This window comes from Pteropus medius, unplaced genomic scaffold, assembly GCF_902729225.1.
Source record: "Pteropus medius unplaced genomic scaffold, Ma_sr-lr_union100, whole genome shotgun sequence".
Lineage (NCBI taxonomy): Eukaryota > Metazoa > Chordata > Mammalia > Chiroptera > Pteropodidae > Pteropus > Pteropus medius.
In genome coordinates, this window is record NW_024345601.1 from 8,672,785 (window position 1) to 8,689,723 (window position 16,939).

The following is a 16,939-nucleotide window of genomic DNA, read 5'->3' on the forward strand; positions in this document are numbered from 1 at the left end:
AGAGCAAACAGAAAAAGAATTATATATACATAACATCTTTAGAGAGATACAACAAAACGATGTATCCTTGAAAAAGATGAAATACTTAAAAGCATAATGAACATGGCTGAAAAGTAAATTAATAAACTAGAATAGCAAATTGACTAATTTTTCCAAGCCATAATGAGACAGGACAGAGAAAAGAAAATATGAAGGAAAAGTCAAGAGATTTAAAGAACAGATTCAGATAAGAAGGTCCAAAATCTCCCTAATGGGAGTTGCAAGATTAAAAGGAGGAATAGAAGGAGGAGAAGTGGAAGCTGAAGAAAAGCAGGTGAAGGAAGAGAAGGAGGAGGGAGAAAATTCCAGAAAGGAAAAAATGTTTGAATCCCAAGACGTTAATAAGCTATCAGGTACTGAATGGAGCAAATAAGTAAAAAACTCATACCAGGATACATCCTGGTTAAATTCAGATCTCCAAGGATAAGAAAAAAAATCTTAAAAATGTTCAGAAAAAGGGGGAAAGGCAGTTTGTATACAAGGGAATAAGAGATTGCTTGGACTTTTACTAGGTAGCAGTGGTGTAAAAGATTGTGAAGGAAATTTATTTTGAACTTAAAACCTTGTACTCGGCCAAGCCAACAATCAAATGAGAAGCCAAATAAAAACATTTCAATATATGAAAAGAATCATGAGTTTAACTTCCACAGGCATTTTCTGTAATAACTGAGCATGCACCTCAACAAAAATAATGAAATAACTAAGGAAGAAGACAAGAGATGCCAGGAAAAATAGTGAGTAAAGGAATATAATTTGGCCCAAGTAGTTTTATATATGTGAGCAGAGGAATATAATTTGGCCCAAGTAGTTTTAATATAAAGAAACAGAAATGAAAAATTAATGAATAAATGTCAACCTGGAGAATGGGTATGTGGGAGAAAGAAAGTGAAACTTTATTGAATTCTCCTGTCTAGGAGAAGACTCTAGTTATTGAATAATGATATCTAAATTTCTAAATATATGTGTTAAATATTCAAAGAGGACTATTAAAAAGTAGTAGGGGAAAATTCTGTATACATCTTCCTAACAGTGAAAAGGAAAAAAAAAATGCAGAACAAAGAAAACTCAATCAAAAGTACTAAAGGTATGAAAGGAGAAATAATTAAAATAGAAAATAAGTGACCAACAGAAAATATGAATGTAAAATATAAAGATGGCCAAGATAAGTTTAAACACACAAGTAATTAAAATATTAGGTTCAACTCTATGGAATTGCTAATGATTGACTGTTTTTGACCTATAAAAACAATTTTATATGGTTCAAGTAACTGTTCATAATTTATATTCTTATTAAAATATAGAAGCTTTCACATTTCTTATAAAAATAAATCTATATGCTCCTTATAAGAGATGCATTTTCTGAAAATGATGAAGACTGAAAATAAATAAATGACTCTTGGCAAAAGATAAATGTATAAATATTATTATCAGGGAAAATAGAGTACAAGATAAGTGCATGATAAAAGGAAAAATCCACTGAGAACTATAGGGGCCATGGACTTTTAAATATCTGCCAGTTACATAGAAATACATTTAAAAAAAAGAAAAAGAAAAACCTAACAAATCCACAGTCTCAGTGGAAGGCATTAATGCACATTTCTCAGAAATTATAAGCTTGAGTAGACAAAAATTAAGTAAGCCTACAGGATTCAAATAGCATAATTAACAAATTTGTTGTAATGGACCTAAAAAAACAATATATAGTTTTTCACAGTACTCATGGAAAATTATAAGAAATTGCAATACAACTATTTAAGAAACTAACAACTAAGGAGAGACTTCATTAAGGTGATAACATCTGAAATTAATATGAAAATATCAATACCTTTTCTATATGCCATCAATAACTAATTAGAATATGGGATAGGAAAAAAGACCACATTTAAATATCACCACAATAAAAAATAAAATTGTACCCAAGTAATGATTTTATGAGTAAATTATAAGAGAAAATGATAGAACTTTAGAATAAAGAAAATTATAAAATTTTATTTAAAAACATAAGAAATAAATGGAGAGACACATCATAGTTCTGAATGAGAAGACTAAATATTAAGATGTCAAGTTTTCCATAGTTGATCTATACCTATAAATTTAGTATGCACCCCGATGTTCATTGCAGCATTATTCACAGTGGCCAAGACATGGAAACAACTGAAGTGCCCTTTGACAGATGATTGGATAAAGAAGATGTGGTACGCATTATACAATGGAATATTATTCAGCCATAAGAAAAGATAAAATATTATCATTTGCGACAACATGGATGGATCATGAGATTATCATGCTAAGCAAAATTAGTCAGACAGAAAAAGATGAGAACCATATAGTTTCACTCGTAGGTGTAATGTAAAACTGAACGCAACAAATGAATAAGATAAACAAAAACTCATAGACACAGACAACGGTTTAGTGGTAACAAGAGGGAAACGGGGTAGGGGAGATATATAAGGGTAAAGGAGGTCAAATACATGGTGATTGAGGAAGTGTAACTTTGGGTGGTGAACACACAATGCAGTATGTATATGGCGTATTATTGAATTGTATACTTGCAATCTATATAATTTCATTAACCAGTTACCCCAATAAATAGAATAATTTTTTTTAATTTAATGTTTTGCTAATTAAAATGGCAACAGTTTCTTTTCTTAAAATTCAATACCCAATAATTCTAAAATGTACACAGGAAAAAATCTTTCAAAATTGCAAAAAACTTGTGTATTTACCTGAAAATTAGACAAATAGATCAATATTTCAAATCAGTGGATTAAAAAAAGTATTCAATTAATGATATTGAGACAATTTAAAAATCTCTTTTAAAAAGTCTTCCTATATCACACAGCAGATAGGAATAAGCTTCAGATTGATTTATGGGTTAAATATGTAAATAAACACCCCAATCATAAAAATACTGAATGAAATTATAGGAAAGTTTCTTATAAATTTAAGATAAAAAATTCCTTCCTATACATAATTGACTCCCCCTCCTCAAAGGAAAAAAATAACAACAAAAATAACAAAAACAACAACAAAGAAAACATAAAAGAAATGTTTGATACATATGACTTAAAATTTAAAATGTATGTATGGCTATAATAGAGAAAAAATTAAAAGCCAAGAAACAGAATTGGAAAAATATTTAAAATACATTTAACCTACAAAGTATTGATATAAGTATATATAGAAAGCATTCTAAATCAGTAAGGAAAAAATGTAATAAAATTTTGGGCAAAGGATATGAATAGGCAGTTCAAGAGGAGCAAGTATAAATGACCAATAATCATATGAAAAGAAACTCAATCTCATTATTAATCAGGAAAATACAAGTTAAGATAAGAACAAAAATATATTTACCTATCAGATTGACAAAAATAAAAAAATATGTTGATAACATCAACATATCAAGTGCTGTTAAGGAAATAAGCACTGTCAGGTACTGCTGACTAGAGTCTAGATAGGTAACCGTTTTTGAAAGGCAAATTTGCCAATCTCTCAGAATTTAAAATATACATTTCTTGGACTCAGAAATTTACTTCTAGGAATTATCCTCAAATAAATACATATGCTGCTCATTAAATAATTATTTGCAATAATAACAATGTGGGAATATAAAGAAATAATCATATATCTGTATTATGTAACACAATCATGCAATTATTAAAAGGAATGGGGTAGTCCTATACTGGTATGTAAATATCCAGGCATAAAGTTAGGTAAAAATAGCAAGTCACCCAATATGTATGATATGATCTCATTTAAGTTAAGGAAAAGACAGAGTAAGTGCAAATGAACATATGTGTAATTAAGGACACAAAAAGACAGAAAAGATGCACAAAAAGATTACTTTTACTCATTATTTCCAAAATAAAAAGGAAAAGGAAAAAAGACATGACTTTGAGGATGGTCTCTTCATTAGGGCTTGTTATATATTCCTCACATTGGCTTAGTACTAGTTGGTATATGCATTAACGAAGCTCTACTGTAACAAAATCAATCAACCCCGCTTACTTCTGAAGATTCCTCTTTGCTAAGGGAAGCAGGGAGGTCTATATTATACAAAAAGAATTTAAAAAAATGATTTGACTAACTTTTTTTATGATACACCAGAAAATAGCTGTGCATGCATATGTATATACATATATGTGTACATATGCATATATTTATTTAGATATTTGAATATTTATACTCAAATATATGTTGACCTGAGTGTTTACTGTGGGGAGGTTGTGATCTGATTTTACTGATGGCCTTATTTTACATTATATTTCTAGAATTTGATTTTGGAATTATTTTCCCAACCTATGGCACATGCTCTTCGGCTAGATGCAATTGTGAAAAATATCCATCCCTTGTAAGGATGCATTTGCTTTTTAGAAGCAGCTAAAAGGTATTTGGAAGCAAGCCTAGTTGGGGAGATTGGATATTTCACTGGCCAGTGATTTCTGCTGCATTTAAAGCTATTGATTTCTTAGTGACATTTAAGTCAAGAAAGTGAGGAAGTGAATTGTGCTGATACCTAAGGGAAGACCATTCCAGGAAGAGGGGAAAACAAGAAAAATCCCTGAGGTAGGTAAATGTGAGCAGTTCTTGGGAAAGAGTGAAGGAGAGCAGGTGTTTGAGGCACAGTGAGAGAGCCAAGAAGCAGAGGAGATGAAGGTAGATATGTAAGAAGGGGCTGAGTTCCACAGGGCCTTCGCTAGCTGGCTCTTACTCTGAGTGAGAAGAGAAGGCATTATAGGATTTTGCCTAGAGATGCCATGTGACCTAACTTAAGTTTTAAAGGAAACATGTTGGTTGGTAATTGAGAAGAGACTATGGGATTCAAGGGTGGAAGCAGGGTACATCTAGGAAAGAGAAGATGGTTGTTTGGACAAAGCCATTAGCAGCAGAAGTGGTAAGAAATAGTTGAAAAATAAATACATTTTGAACATAGAACTGGTAGTATTTGTGGACAGATGTGAGAAAAGAGTCAGGGATGACTCTAAGTTTTTTGGCCAGAATATCTGGACTGATGGAGTTGCCATTTACTGAGATGGGAAAGACTAAGAGGAATGAGTTTGGAGGGAAAACTCAAGTACACAGCTTTGGACATGTCAATCACGAGTGATTGCTGATGAATGGGATCCAGTGTATAGGTGGAAAGCTTGGCCTACATAGGAGACCAGACATCTACTCCATGGTCATGAGAGGTATGGAGAGGTGAGGAGTGTGAGCACAGGTGCAGATAAGTGGTGGCTGAAGAAGTATATGGAAGTTCTGACTTTTTTCTATTTCCTTGATGAAATAGGAAGCAACATTATTAGCGGAAAGTCAAGAAGTGTTGGAAGTTGGGAAGAAAAGGAGAAAGTATGAAATAGTCATCTAGAAGAACTGCTGATTAAATGTACTAAGGTAATGTGATGTGATTAGCAGAAGGCCATCTCAAGGCTAGCGATCCTAAATTTAAAGGGAGACCCATCAGTATGGTGGTGAATCCAGTTGAAGGTGTATAAAGGTTCATGAAATTTAACCTGAATAGGAGAAGGAAAAAGCAGAATGGGGGAGTATGGGAGGATGAAAGAGCTTAAAATGAAGGAATCACGACCTCCAGGAACAGGGAGCAGAAAGAGCTTAAAATGAAGGAATCACGACCTCCAGGAACAGGGAGCAGTATTAATGAGGTGACTTTTGAAAAATACTTAAGGATAGGACCCAAACAGGGTTGGAATTTTCAGTCCTACCCCTCAACCTCCAGGGAGAGGGGCAGAAGTTTAAATCAATTGCCACTGGCCAAAGATTTAATCAATCATGACTATGTAATTAAACATTCATAAAACCTCAAAAGGATGGGGTTCCTTTACACTGCTGGTGAGACTGCAAATTGGTACAGCCACTCCGGAAAACAGTATGGAGTTTCCTCAAAAAGCTAAGAATTGATCTACCATATGGTCTAGCAATCCCTCTACTGGGTATTTATTCCAAAGACTTGAAAACCCATATCCAAAAAGATATTTGCACACCGATGTTAATAGCAGCATTATTCACAGTGGCCAGGTCATGGAAGCAACCAAAGTGTCCTACAATAAATGATTGGCTAAAGAAGCTGTGGTACAAATATACAATGGAATATTACTCAGGCATAAGAAGAGACGAAATACTGCCATTTGCGACAATAAGGATGAACCTCGAGATAATCATACTAATCGAAATAAGCCAGACAGAAAAAGTCGAAAATAACATGATATCTCTTATGCATGGGATATAAACCTAAAAACAACAAATGAACAGGACAAATAAACAGAGACTCATGGTCATGGACAATAATCTAGTGGTTACCAGAGGGTAAGGGGGAGGTGACAGAAAGAAATCTAACTATGGGAGGTGAACACAGTGTAAACATATGTATGACTTACTGTTAAAGTATACAGCCGAAACTTATTGGATTTTGTTAACCAGTGTCACCATAAAAAATTAATTAATTAATTTTTAAAAAGGATAGGGTTCAAAAAACTTATGCGTTAGTAAATACATGAAGGTGCCAGGAGAGTGGCATACTGGAGAGAGCATGGAAGCTCCATGCCCCATCCCACATACCTTGCCCTATGCACCTCTTCAATTTGGCTGTTCCTGAGTTATATACTTTTACAGTAAACTAGTGATCTAGAAAGTAAAACATTTCTGTGAGTTCTGTGAGCTACTCTGGCAAATTAACCAAACCCAAGGAGGGGGTCTGGAACATTCTGATTTATAGCCAGTCAATCAGAAATACAGGTAACAATCGTGACTTGCAACTGGAGTCTGAAGTCCAAGGAAAGGATTATCAGAACCTTCAATCTATAGCCAGTCAGAGCACAAGTTAAGCTGGTGCCTGGCATCTGAAGCATGATGTGTGTGTGTGTGTGTGTGTGTGTGTGTGTGTGTGTGTGTGTGTGTGTGTGTTGGCATGTGTGTGTGTGTGTGTGTTGGGCAGGGGGCGAGGGAGGGTACGGTGTGTCAGTCTTGTAGAACCGAATCTTTAACCTGTTGAATCTGATTCTATCTCTGGGTAGATAGTATCAGAATTGAGTTGAATTACTGGACACCCTACTAGTGTCCAAGAATTGCTTGTTGGTGTCGGGGTTCACCACCATATTGAAATTTAGTCTCAGAACACTATTTACACCTGAACACAGGTCATAACTGAACTTCATATTGAGAACCTCTAGAATAGCAATGCTTCTCACAATTTAACGTGTGGCCACATCACCTGAGGATCATGATAAACTAAAGATTCTGCTTCAGAAATTCTGGACTTGGCCTGAAATTCTGTATTTCTAATAAGCACTCATATGATAATGGTAAGAATCAACGTCTCGTCCTTGGACAAGCAGCACTGGCACCACCTGTGAGTTTGTTAGAGATGCAGAATCTCGGCCCCACCTCAAAACTATTAAAGGAGAATCTGCATGATCTCCAGACCATTTGTATGCACAGAAAAGTTTGAGACGCATTGCTCTAAAACACTGGTTTCCAACTTGGGTCATACATGAGAATCACCTGGGAAGCTTTTATAAACTCCACCAACTAAGATGCAGGATGAACCAATTAAATTAGAATACCTGTGGGTAAGGCCCAGGTATGAGTTGCTTTTAAAGCTTCTAAAGTGATTCCAATATGTAGACAAGACTGAGAAGCACTGTTCTAATATTATCATCCTCCAAGCTGCTGGCTAAAATGTTAAGTTCCCAGGGAAGCCCCAATGAAGCTTTCTGAGATTGGACCCACCCAAGTCCAAACAGGAAGATCAGTGCTTAAACCATCTGTTTGCTTTGGACAAAACCATATCACACATCCAGTGGCCTTAGTGTGCCCCATCCTTCAAGTTACTTGGAAGAAAGTCTCTGGGTGAATCTTGCTGTTGCATCAGATGTAAAATATAATGTAAAAGGGCAAGTTTTAATTCATGCAAATATCTGGAGTTGTGTCTTAAATTTTTCTACAGCTACAACTTGCTCAATTTGCTTTCTTTTATGTACGAGTAAAAATTTCTGGGGCTGTGCCAGAAATGTCTGGGGTTTACTTGTAAGGGCACTGAGAACTATCTAGATCTAATGCGAATGTGAAATTGCAATTAAAATATTTTATAACAGGCTTGTGCTATCTGGAATGGTCTTGCTGACCCCATTACCAAACCATAAGAACTGAGAAATGTGGCTTTGCATGTAGTTTTTAAAGCCTCTGATGATGTTTGACATCCATCTGATTATATTTACTGACATCCACCTCTGGGTTTTGTGAAGTTGGACCATTACATCATTGAGAAAGTAATTTATATATGTCTTTAATAAACTGTGATTCAACTCTAAAGTTGCCTTAAAAAAATATATGTGACCCCAAAATTAAGATTTAAAAGGAGAATATAAGCAAAAATATTTAAACCTTATATCTGTATTGTCCTTTTCCTTGCCACTGTCTTCTGACTGTTAGTGGAGTCTATGGGAGGTTCCAGGTGCCCCAGGCCTCTAGTGCTTTCAGTGCTCTCTTAGAGGGAGATTTTGATTTTTCTACTCTTTTTATTTAGTTTATAATAAGTGAATCAGAAATCAAGAGATTCCGAAAAAGAGGATAAGCACAGCTTTCATGTTTTGGATTCAATTTCAGGGAATTTGGGCTAGAAATCAAAAAGGAAAAAAAAGCAAAAAGAGATTCTAAATTTGGGGCAACACTTAGGTTTGAATGGATAGTCTGGTATGACAGAAGTCTTCCCAGTGAGAGGGAAAATAGGAAAACTGGATTAATAAATGATATATTTGATTAAGAAAAAAGGAGTGAAGAGATGGACATGTTCATTAGTTTGACCGTAGCAATTATTTCACTATGTATATAAAAATATGTCGTACACCTTGAATATATAAAATTTTGTCAAAAATAAGATAAAATTTTAAATGAATATAGAGTTAAAGAGAATAATCGTAAATAAGAATATCCATTTATGATATTTAAAAAACATAATCACTCTTGTCTACCACCACTTCATGAATGTGCTCTTTCGTGGTATCAACAATGGTTGGTTTGTCTTATGGGGCAATCTATTATGCATTCCCAGTGATCACCTTTTACAATAGAATAATGCTAATTTCTGCTAAAAAGAACTATGAGTTATTGAAAAGCAGCACATTCCATGTTTCCAGAAAAAGAATTCAAGATGTCCCTCAGATAGCTTAGTAATACAGAGCAAGGATATTCTCAGAAACATGGGGCTGGGTGCAGTATTAAGAGGATAAAAATCAGTCTGAAGATAGAGTGAAGTGAATGAGTCCCATAAAAATGTTTGCAGCTAATGCAGTTTATTAGAACTTGTTACTTGGAAAGCCTCTACATCTCTAAAGGGTGCCATATAAAAGGAATATCTACTAAGGTGAGTCAATTGACTGATCTCCACTTCACAGAGATCAAACAGGAAGGACATAACTTATTTTATAGAGAAATAAAAGACACAGATTTATTAAATATAATGTCTCCCCCTGGGAGGTGGTTCCAGCAGTTCTTACAGCAGTAGTGACAGGTGTTGCAGTACAGGCCGTGAGCTGAGAGTGTTGGAGGCTGACAGCTCAATGAAGGTTGCTGCCCAGCTCAAGACCACATTCCCCTCTGGTGGCAGCCCTCATCTATCATCATTGAAGGCTCAACTCCCTTGCCTTAGTTCTTCTGAAGGGTACCTAATCTAGAGAATTCCCTCAGTGGGATCCACCGTTGCCTTTGCTATAACTGTATTGTAATTCACCTACCCCATCTTGATCCCAGAAGCACACTTCAATAATCTTCCTGCCCTCAACCCTCCATCTTAGAGTCCACATTGTTGAGAACCAACTTGCATATATATCAATATATTTGCTTGAAATGTAAGACATGCTTTAGAAAAAAACAAAATGACTAGCCTCCTTGGGTTGATAGAGCAAAAATATTGAAACGGCTTAGAAAATAGATGGCAGATCTGAAGCCTAAGCCAGCCATGACATGCCACACCTGACAAATTTATATTTGACTCACCCTTTGTTCCAACAGATATTCTGGAATGGGCTGATTTATGATGCATGCTACTTACACTTGAGGTGCAGGCAGATTGGATATAAGAGCTTCTAGCAAAACAAGTTGGTGTCGAGGAGGAGCTATGGAGATCCTTGTGAGCATGCCCAAGAGGAACTCGATTTCTCCTCCCAATTTCCCAGTTTCATTATCATCTCTGCTAGGACTGGGAAACTTGTACAACTGCTTCTAAAGCCTTTACCATTCAAAAAACTTTATATCCTCAAAACTGTGTTTGTAGCCATCTTTTTGCCAAAATAAGACCATTTCATTGTGATAGGTATGCCACTATCATCTTCCTATCTGATCAAAGTAGAAATTAGGGATTGCTCTGGTTTCCTCCCTCTTATATTCTATACACTCAGCCACCAAGACTTGTTGATTCCACCTCCCAAATATCTTTAAAATTAATTCCCTTTTCTTCATTTCATCTATTTCTTTTCCAGTTCAAGCCCAAATGACCTCTTTCTCAAACTATTATACAGCTTTTCTATTGCCATTTTGCTTCTAGTCTAGAATTGGAATTCCATCTCTAACATCTATTATTTTTTGTTCTCTTCTCACCCTTTCTATTTTTTTTTCTCTGACCTTCCTTGGGAGATCTCACCTACTTCTGTGGCATTGATTAATGTTAATCTGCTTAAGATATACTGAAGATGTCACAATGTCCAAGACTTTTCTCCAGAGGTCTAGAGTTCTATATCTAGCTGCCAATTCAAAAAACGAATTGATCACTTTCCCCTTCCAATTGGATCTTCCTCCATGACACCACCTTCTTTCTATCCAGTGGTCCAAGTCACAAACTTGGATGTGGTCTTTGATTTGTCCATCTTTGTAATTCCTCATCAAACCGATCATGCCTATCTTCTTAAACTTCTCTTGGTCTTATCGCTTATCACCATTCCTGTTATCATTACCTTGGTTTCAGTCCAAGTTCTGATCAAGATTTTTTTTAACCTGAAGTTCTGCATCAGCCTCCTAACTGGTTTCTCCTGCAATCTTTTTTTCAAAAGGCAGTGAACATGATCTTTCTAATCTGTAAATCTGCATTCCTCTGCCTGAAATCCTTCAATGCCTCCTCATTATTCTTATAATAAATATCGATGGCTTATAAAAAACCATTATAGTCTGGCCCCTACTTGCCTCTCAAACAATCCTCCCCACATACTCCCACTCTCACTCACAATACTCCAGTCATTGGAATTCCCTGATTCCTTGAATGTACAATGCTTTCTCTTACCTCTGAGCCATTTCTCACCATGTTTCCTCTCCCTAAAGATTCCTTAAGTCCCATCTTGCCCCACCCTTTGCCTTACTACTTACTCTTCAGACTTCAGATCTCAATTTAACTTTCTCCTCCTCTCAAAAGCTTTCAGTGAAAATCAAGTTCAGTTTCGATGTTTCTCTTCTTCACTTCCTTGATGTGCTCTAATTATCTCAATGATATGTCTTATCAAATTCAATTGCAATTGCTTTTTTTTTTTTTGGTTAGCTCCCTGTAGGCAAGAACTATATCTGCTTTTGTTATTCTAATATCTCTAGATTAGAGATACAAAATACATGCTTAAAAAATTTTGACTTGTTTAATGAATCAATGAATGCCTTGGTTCAAGCAGTAACCTCCTCTAAGAATATTTTCCTTTGCACCCTTGCTCACTAGGCAAATTCTGCTCACCATTTAAGACCCAGCACCGTAACTTCCTGACCTTCTAAGAGAATCACAGGGCACAGATTCCAGTTTCCCACATTACCTTTCTCCCCATGATCACTTTTTTTTTTCATATATTTTGCTCACGAGTCTGTTTTTGCAAACCAAACTTCAAATTCTCTAATGGTAGAAACTGTCTTTTCTTCTGTGTATATTAGCACCTTTTACTCAGTATAAAGCATGTGCTTAAATACTTGCTAAATAAGAAGAGAGACTGTAATAATAAAACTTGGCCTGATTTTTTCCTGAACATGTTACACTTGACTTAAGGCATTTCTAAAAAAAATGTTCTACATGATTTGTTCATGGATGAACTACTGTCATAAGTGTTTATTTTATCATGGATACTGATTGCTACGTTATAGGATTTGAGGTTTTTTAATTACATTGAAATTCATGCCTCATCTATCTTCTTTGCTTAGATGTGTTTAAAACTTCATCATGTCAATGATTCATGCCCACACTCATAGTATTCCAAAGCAATTTTTAGAAAAAAGAGATTCATGGCATCATAAATCATTTGAACCAGTTTGGAAAACATGTTAACAAATACAGGCTCTTTGCATACCTGTGAAGATTTCTCAGGTTATTCTCTTAGCTCTATGTGAAAAGAGGATGATGTACACTCTTACAGTTTAATTATTGAAAGTATCAAGATCAGTGCTTCTAAATCGAAGGTGATTTTGTAGTCCATGAGATATTTGGTAATGTCTGGAGGCATTTTCAATTGTCACAAATGTGTGGGAGAGTGCTAATGGTATCTAGTGGGTAGAGGCCAGAAATGCTGTTAAAAATTCTATGATGCACAGGGCAGCCTCCCATACCAAAGAGTTATCCAAAATATCGATAGTACCAAAGCTGAAAAGCCCTGATCTAGATGAAATAAAAATTGCACATTTCATTCAGACATACTTTTCTATTCCAGGATAAAACATAAATGATACTTACCTTACAAGTAGAAGGACAGAGTGCAGTCCCATTCATGTGCCTTGCTCTTATATTATGATTTTTTAAATCTTTAAAATAGTATTTTAATCTTTTTCATGGGGTTGTTATAAAAATTAAGTATGGTAATGTATGAGAAAAGCTTTAGTTCAGTATTGAGAAATAGTAGTTACTCAGTAAATATTCATAAACAACAAGTCCATGAACACACAGGGGAGGGGACCTAGGGAGTGGAGATGAATAGCATTTACTCTGCGTATTTTCTGAGCTCCTCACTCTTTTTAGAATCCATACATGCATCAACACTTATGAAAAAGAGCACTTTAGAAAAGAATAGCATTGACAAAGATCCAGGAAGATGCACATACGTACTTTTTGTTCTTCTCGCTCTACGGCTGCGTTGCATTTTTCTATTCCCCGGCTTCTCAAAAAGTCTCTGAGATAGCCAAATAGAGTTCCAATTCCATATCCCATATAAGTGAAGACCAGAACGTGAAGAGGTGCTTCCTCAAAGGATTCAACAATTGGCTTATTGTAAAAATGTGGCTTCCCATTTTGCTGAGAACACAAAAGAAAATCAAAGATTAGCACTCTCCAATTGCAATAAAATATGATATTTAAAATTTTGGACTTTCAACCTTTTAGATTTCAAAGAACATATTTAAGATTGTAAAAGCTACTTGAAGAAAATTGGAAATTGATCACTGAAGAGGGTAATCAGAAATGTAAATTTATTTTACAAGCCCCTGATAAAATAATTGACTCAAGTAAAAATTCTCAACAGGTTCTAAGTCCATTAAGTAAAAAACTAATGAGGAATGGGATTTTTGCAAGATGCCAAAATATCACTCATAGGTTACTACCTAGTCACAAACCTGAGGTTACTACCCTAACCAGGTGATCAAATTTTATCATAAATGTTGGAAAAACAAGCCACTCTATGCTCTTATCATGATGAAACAGTCAATATACTGATGAAACATTTAAGTTGAATTTAGTTAAGTTTTTATATCTCACTTCCATTTTACAAGAAATAACAGGATAAAAGAACAGGTAAATCACTTCATGAGGAAACAATCAAATAATCCACAATATGTAATATTCTGAATGACAACTGGCTTGATTTTTAAAAGTAAAAATAAATAAATAGGACTACATCAAACTAAAAGTTTCTGTACAGCAGAAGAAATGATCAACAAAATGTAAAGGCAACTTGTGAATAGGAGAAAACATTTGCAAACCATATATCTGGTAAGGGATTAATATCCAAACCATAAAAGAAACTCATACAAGTAAAAACCCAATTGAAAAAAGAGCAAAGGACCTAAACAGATAGACATTTTCCCAAAGAAGACATAAAAATGGCCAACAGGTATATGAAAAGCTGCTCAACATTACTAACTATCAGGGAAATGCAAATCAAAATTGCATTGAATAATGTAATTGTGAATAATGAGATATCACTTCACACCTATTGGGGTGGCTGTCATCAAAAACCAAGAGATAGCAAGAGTGTAGAGAAAAGAGAACCCTAGTATACAATTGGTGGGACTATAAAATTGGTACAACCATTATGGAAAATAGTATGAAGTTTCCTCAAAAAATTAAGAAATAGAAATTCTATATGTATATCCATAGGACATTAAATCCATAGTATATATCCATAGGACATTAAATAAGTATCTTGAAGGATATCTTCACTCCTATGTTTAGTGCAGCATTATTCACAATAGCCAAGATATAGAAACAATCTAAATGTCATTTAATGCATGAATGAATAAAGAAAATGTTATGCACACACAAGAATATTATTCAGCCATAAAGAAGAAGGAAATCCTGCCATTTGCTACAACATGAATGAATCCGTAGGACATTATGCTAAACGAATTAAGCCAGACACAGGACAAATACTATATGATCTCACTTATATGTGGAATTGAAAAAAAGCTGAATTCAGAAGCAGAGAATGGAATGGTGATGGGGAAATGATGAGGTGTTGGTCAAAAAGTACAAAACTACAGTAATAAGATGAATAAGTTTTGGGTATCTATGTACAGTGTGGTGACTGTAGTTAATACTGTACAGTATAGAAATTTGCTAAAACAGTAGATCTAAAGTTTTCTCACCACACACACAATTTTTAACTAGGTAAAGTGATGGATATGTTCATTAGTTTGATTGTGGTAATAATTTCACTACATATATTTAGGTCAAAATATACATTGTACACTTCAAACATACAATTTTATTTGTCAATTATACTTGTGTTAAGCAGGAAAAAAAGATAAGAGTGGAGGAGGAGACTTAAAAGACACAACCAAATGCAGTGTGTGTTCTTTCACTGAAACTTTTGTTTTTGTTAAAAAAAAACTGGTAAAATACATATTTTGAACAATTGTGGAAATCCAAATGTGGACTGGAAATATATCTTACTAAGGATTTATAAATTTTGTTAGAAGTGACAGTATTAAAGTTACATGGGAGAATGTTTTAATCTCTGTAGATGCATACCAAACTATTAAGGGGGATGGTAAAGCATTATGACAACGACAATTTTCTTTCAAATGGTCCATCAAAAGTAAAATATATACATGAAACAATTCTGGAAAAATGTTATTAACTGTTACATCTAGATGGATATTATAGATATTTGTTAAATAATTTTTCACTTTTTTTGAAATTTTTTATAATAAAATACTAAAGTATTTTCCTCTTTTATTTTAGATGGCAACATTCCAGGGGAAAATAGACTTTTAGTACCAAACCATTCTAATTCCTGTTTAACTAATTTGTACATAGTAGCTCAATCAGTGTTGGCTCAATGGATTAGTGAATAAGCTATTCCTAATGCTACTGCTTAAGTTTTAGCCTTTAATAAGTATTTATACCTTAATTCATTATTTCATTTAACAACATTTCTTATGGATTTTCTCAACTGGGAAATGGGGAATCTATTTTGACTGTTTAGAACATATAACTTTTAGTGATTTACAGGAAATTGAAATTGGCAAATGTCTACTGATATTTAATGTATTATCTTATGCATATATTTAGAATGCCATGTTATGTAAAATTATGTTAACAGAAATGCTGGTTTTCTCACTAACATAGTCTTTGTCAACACAAGCACCATTTTATTCCACCACTGCAGTTTCCTCTACATTGTTTGAGATGAAGTATTTTTAGAACCTCTATGACTTAGTCACCAAGCCACAAACTATATGACCATCAAAAATAAAACTACGTGGTAGATGAATATTTTTGATGTTGACATTACTTGTTTTTAAAACAATTTTTAAAAAGCCTTTTTACAATGACATCTAACACTTGAATTATTAAGTCAAAACCCCACAAATTATTATTAATCTTATTAAAATTTCTTGCTTCCTTATTTATCCATTATATCATTATTTATTATTTATTATTTACCCATTATATCTAGCTAGACACCCCGAACTAGCATTGATGAATGTTGCTCTTTTCTAACATGTTGTCCCCAAACACTATGTGGTGTTCTGAAATAATAAAAATGAGAAAGCATTGCTTAATATGCGGTCTTAGGCTGTAGGCTGTGAACCAGTACTTGTTTGTGGCCAGTTAGGAACTGGGCCACACAGCAGCAGGTGAGGAGTAGGTGAGCAAGAGAAGCTTCATCTGTTTTTGCAGCTGCTCCCCAGCGCTAGCATCACTGCCTCAGCCCCACCTCAGATCATCAGGCATTAGATTCTCATAGGAACACTGGTCTCTGATGTCAAAAAGGTTGGGGACTGATGACTTAGAGGATGGCTGAGCTATGTGGGCACATGTGAAGACATAAACTACCAGGACATTCAAAGTTATCCTGTGAGGATCAGTAGATTTTCCCTTTTTCTTTCCCTGGCCCCACATCCATTTCTGAGCTCCATATGTGGCCAAAACAAGCAGAGCATTTCTGCTTAACTTGTCTCTGAGGCAAACCTGCACTGTACATAATAGAATGTCTACCTAGATGCAAATAAAACCTTCAGTTGAGTGCACAGTTTTGGCTTGTGAAACGTGTGTGTGTGTGTGTGTGTGTGTGTGTGTGTGTGTGTGATTTGTTCTCTAAAATAGTTAAAACACAGAGAAATTTCAACAATGTCCATTAGCCCAAACCAATATCTACTTTACTCTTTCTCTTATAATTTTATTTTCAATTTAATTTAATGTAATGTTATTTGGCAG

General features: G+C 34.7%; 1 protein-coding gene across 1 annotated transcript in view; it reads right to left on the minus strand.

Annotated features, from left to right (window-relative positions):
• SPTLC3 (serine palmitoyltransferase long chain base subunit 3) overlaps positions 1-16,939 on the minus strand; it is a 147,879-nt gene that overhangs the window by 107,784 nt on the left and 23,156 nt on the right. The window contains exon 2 of the mRNA XM_039874475.1: positions 13,109-13,294. Coding sequence (XP_039730409.1) covers positions 13,109-13,294 — 186 coding nt within the window. The remainder of the gene's footprint in view (positions 1-13,108; positions 13,295-16,939) is intronic.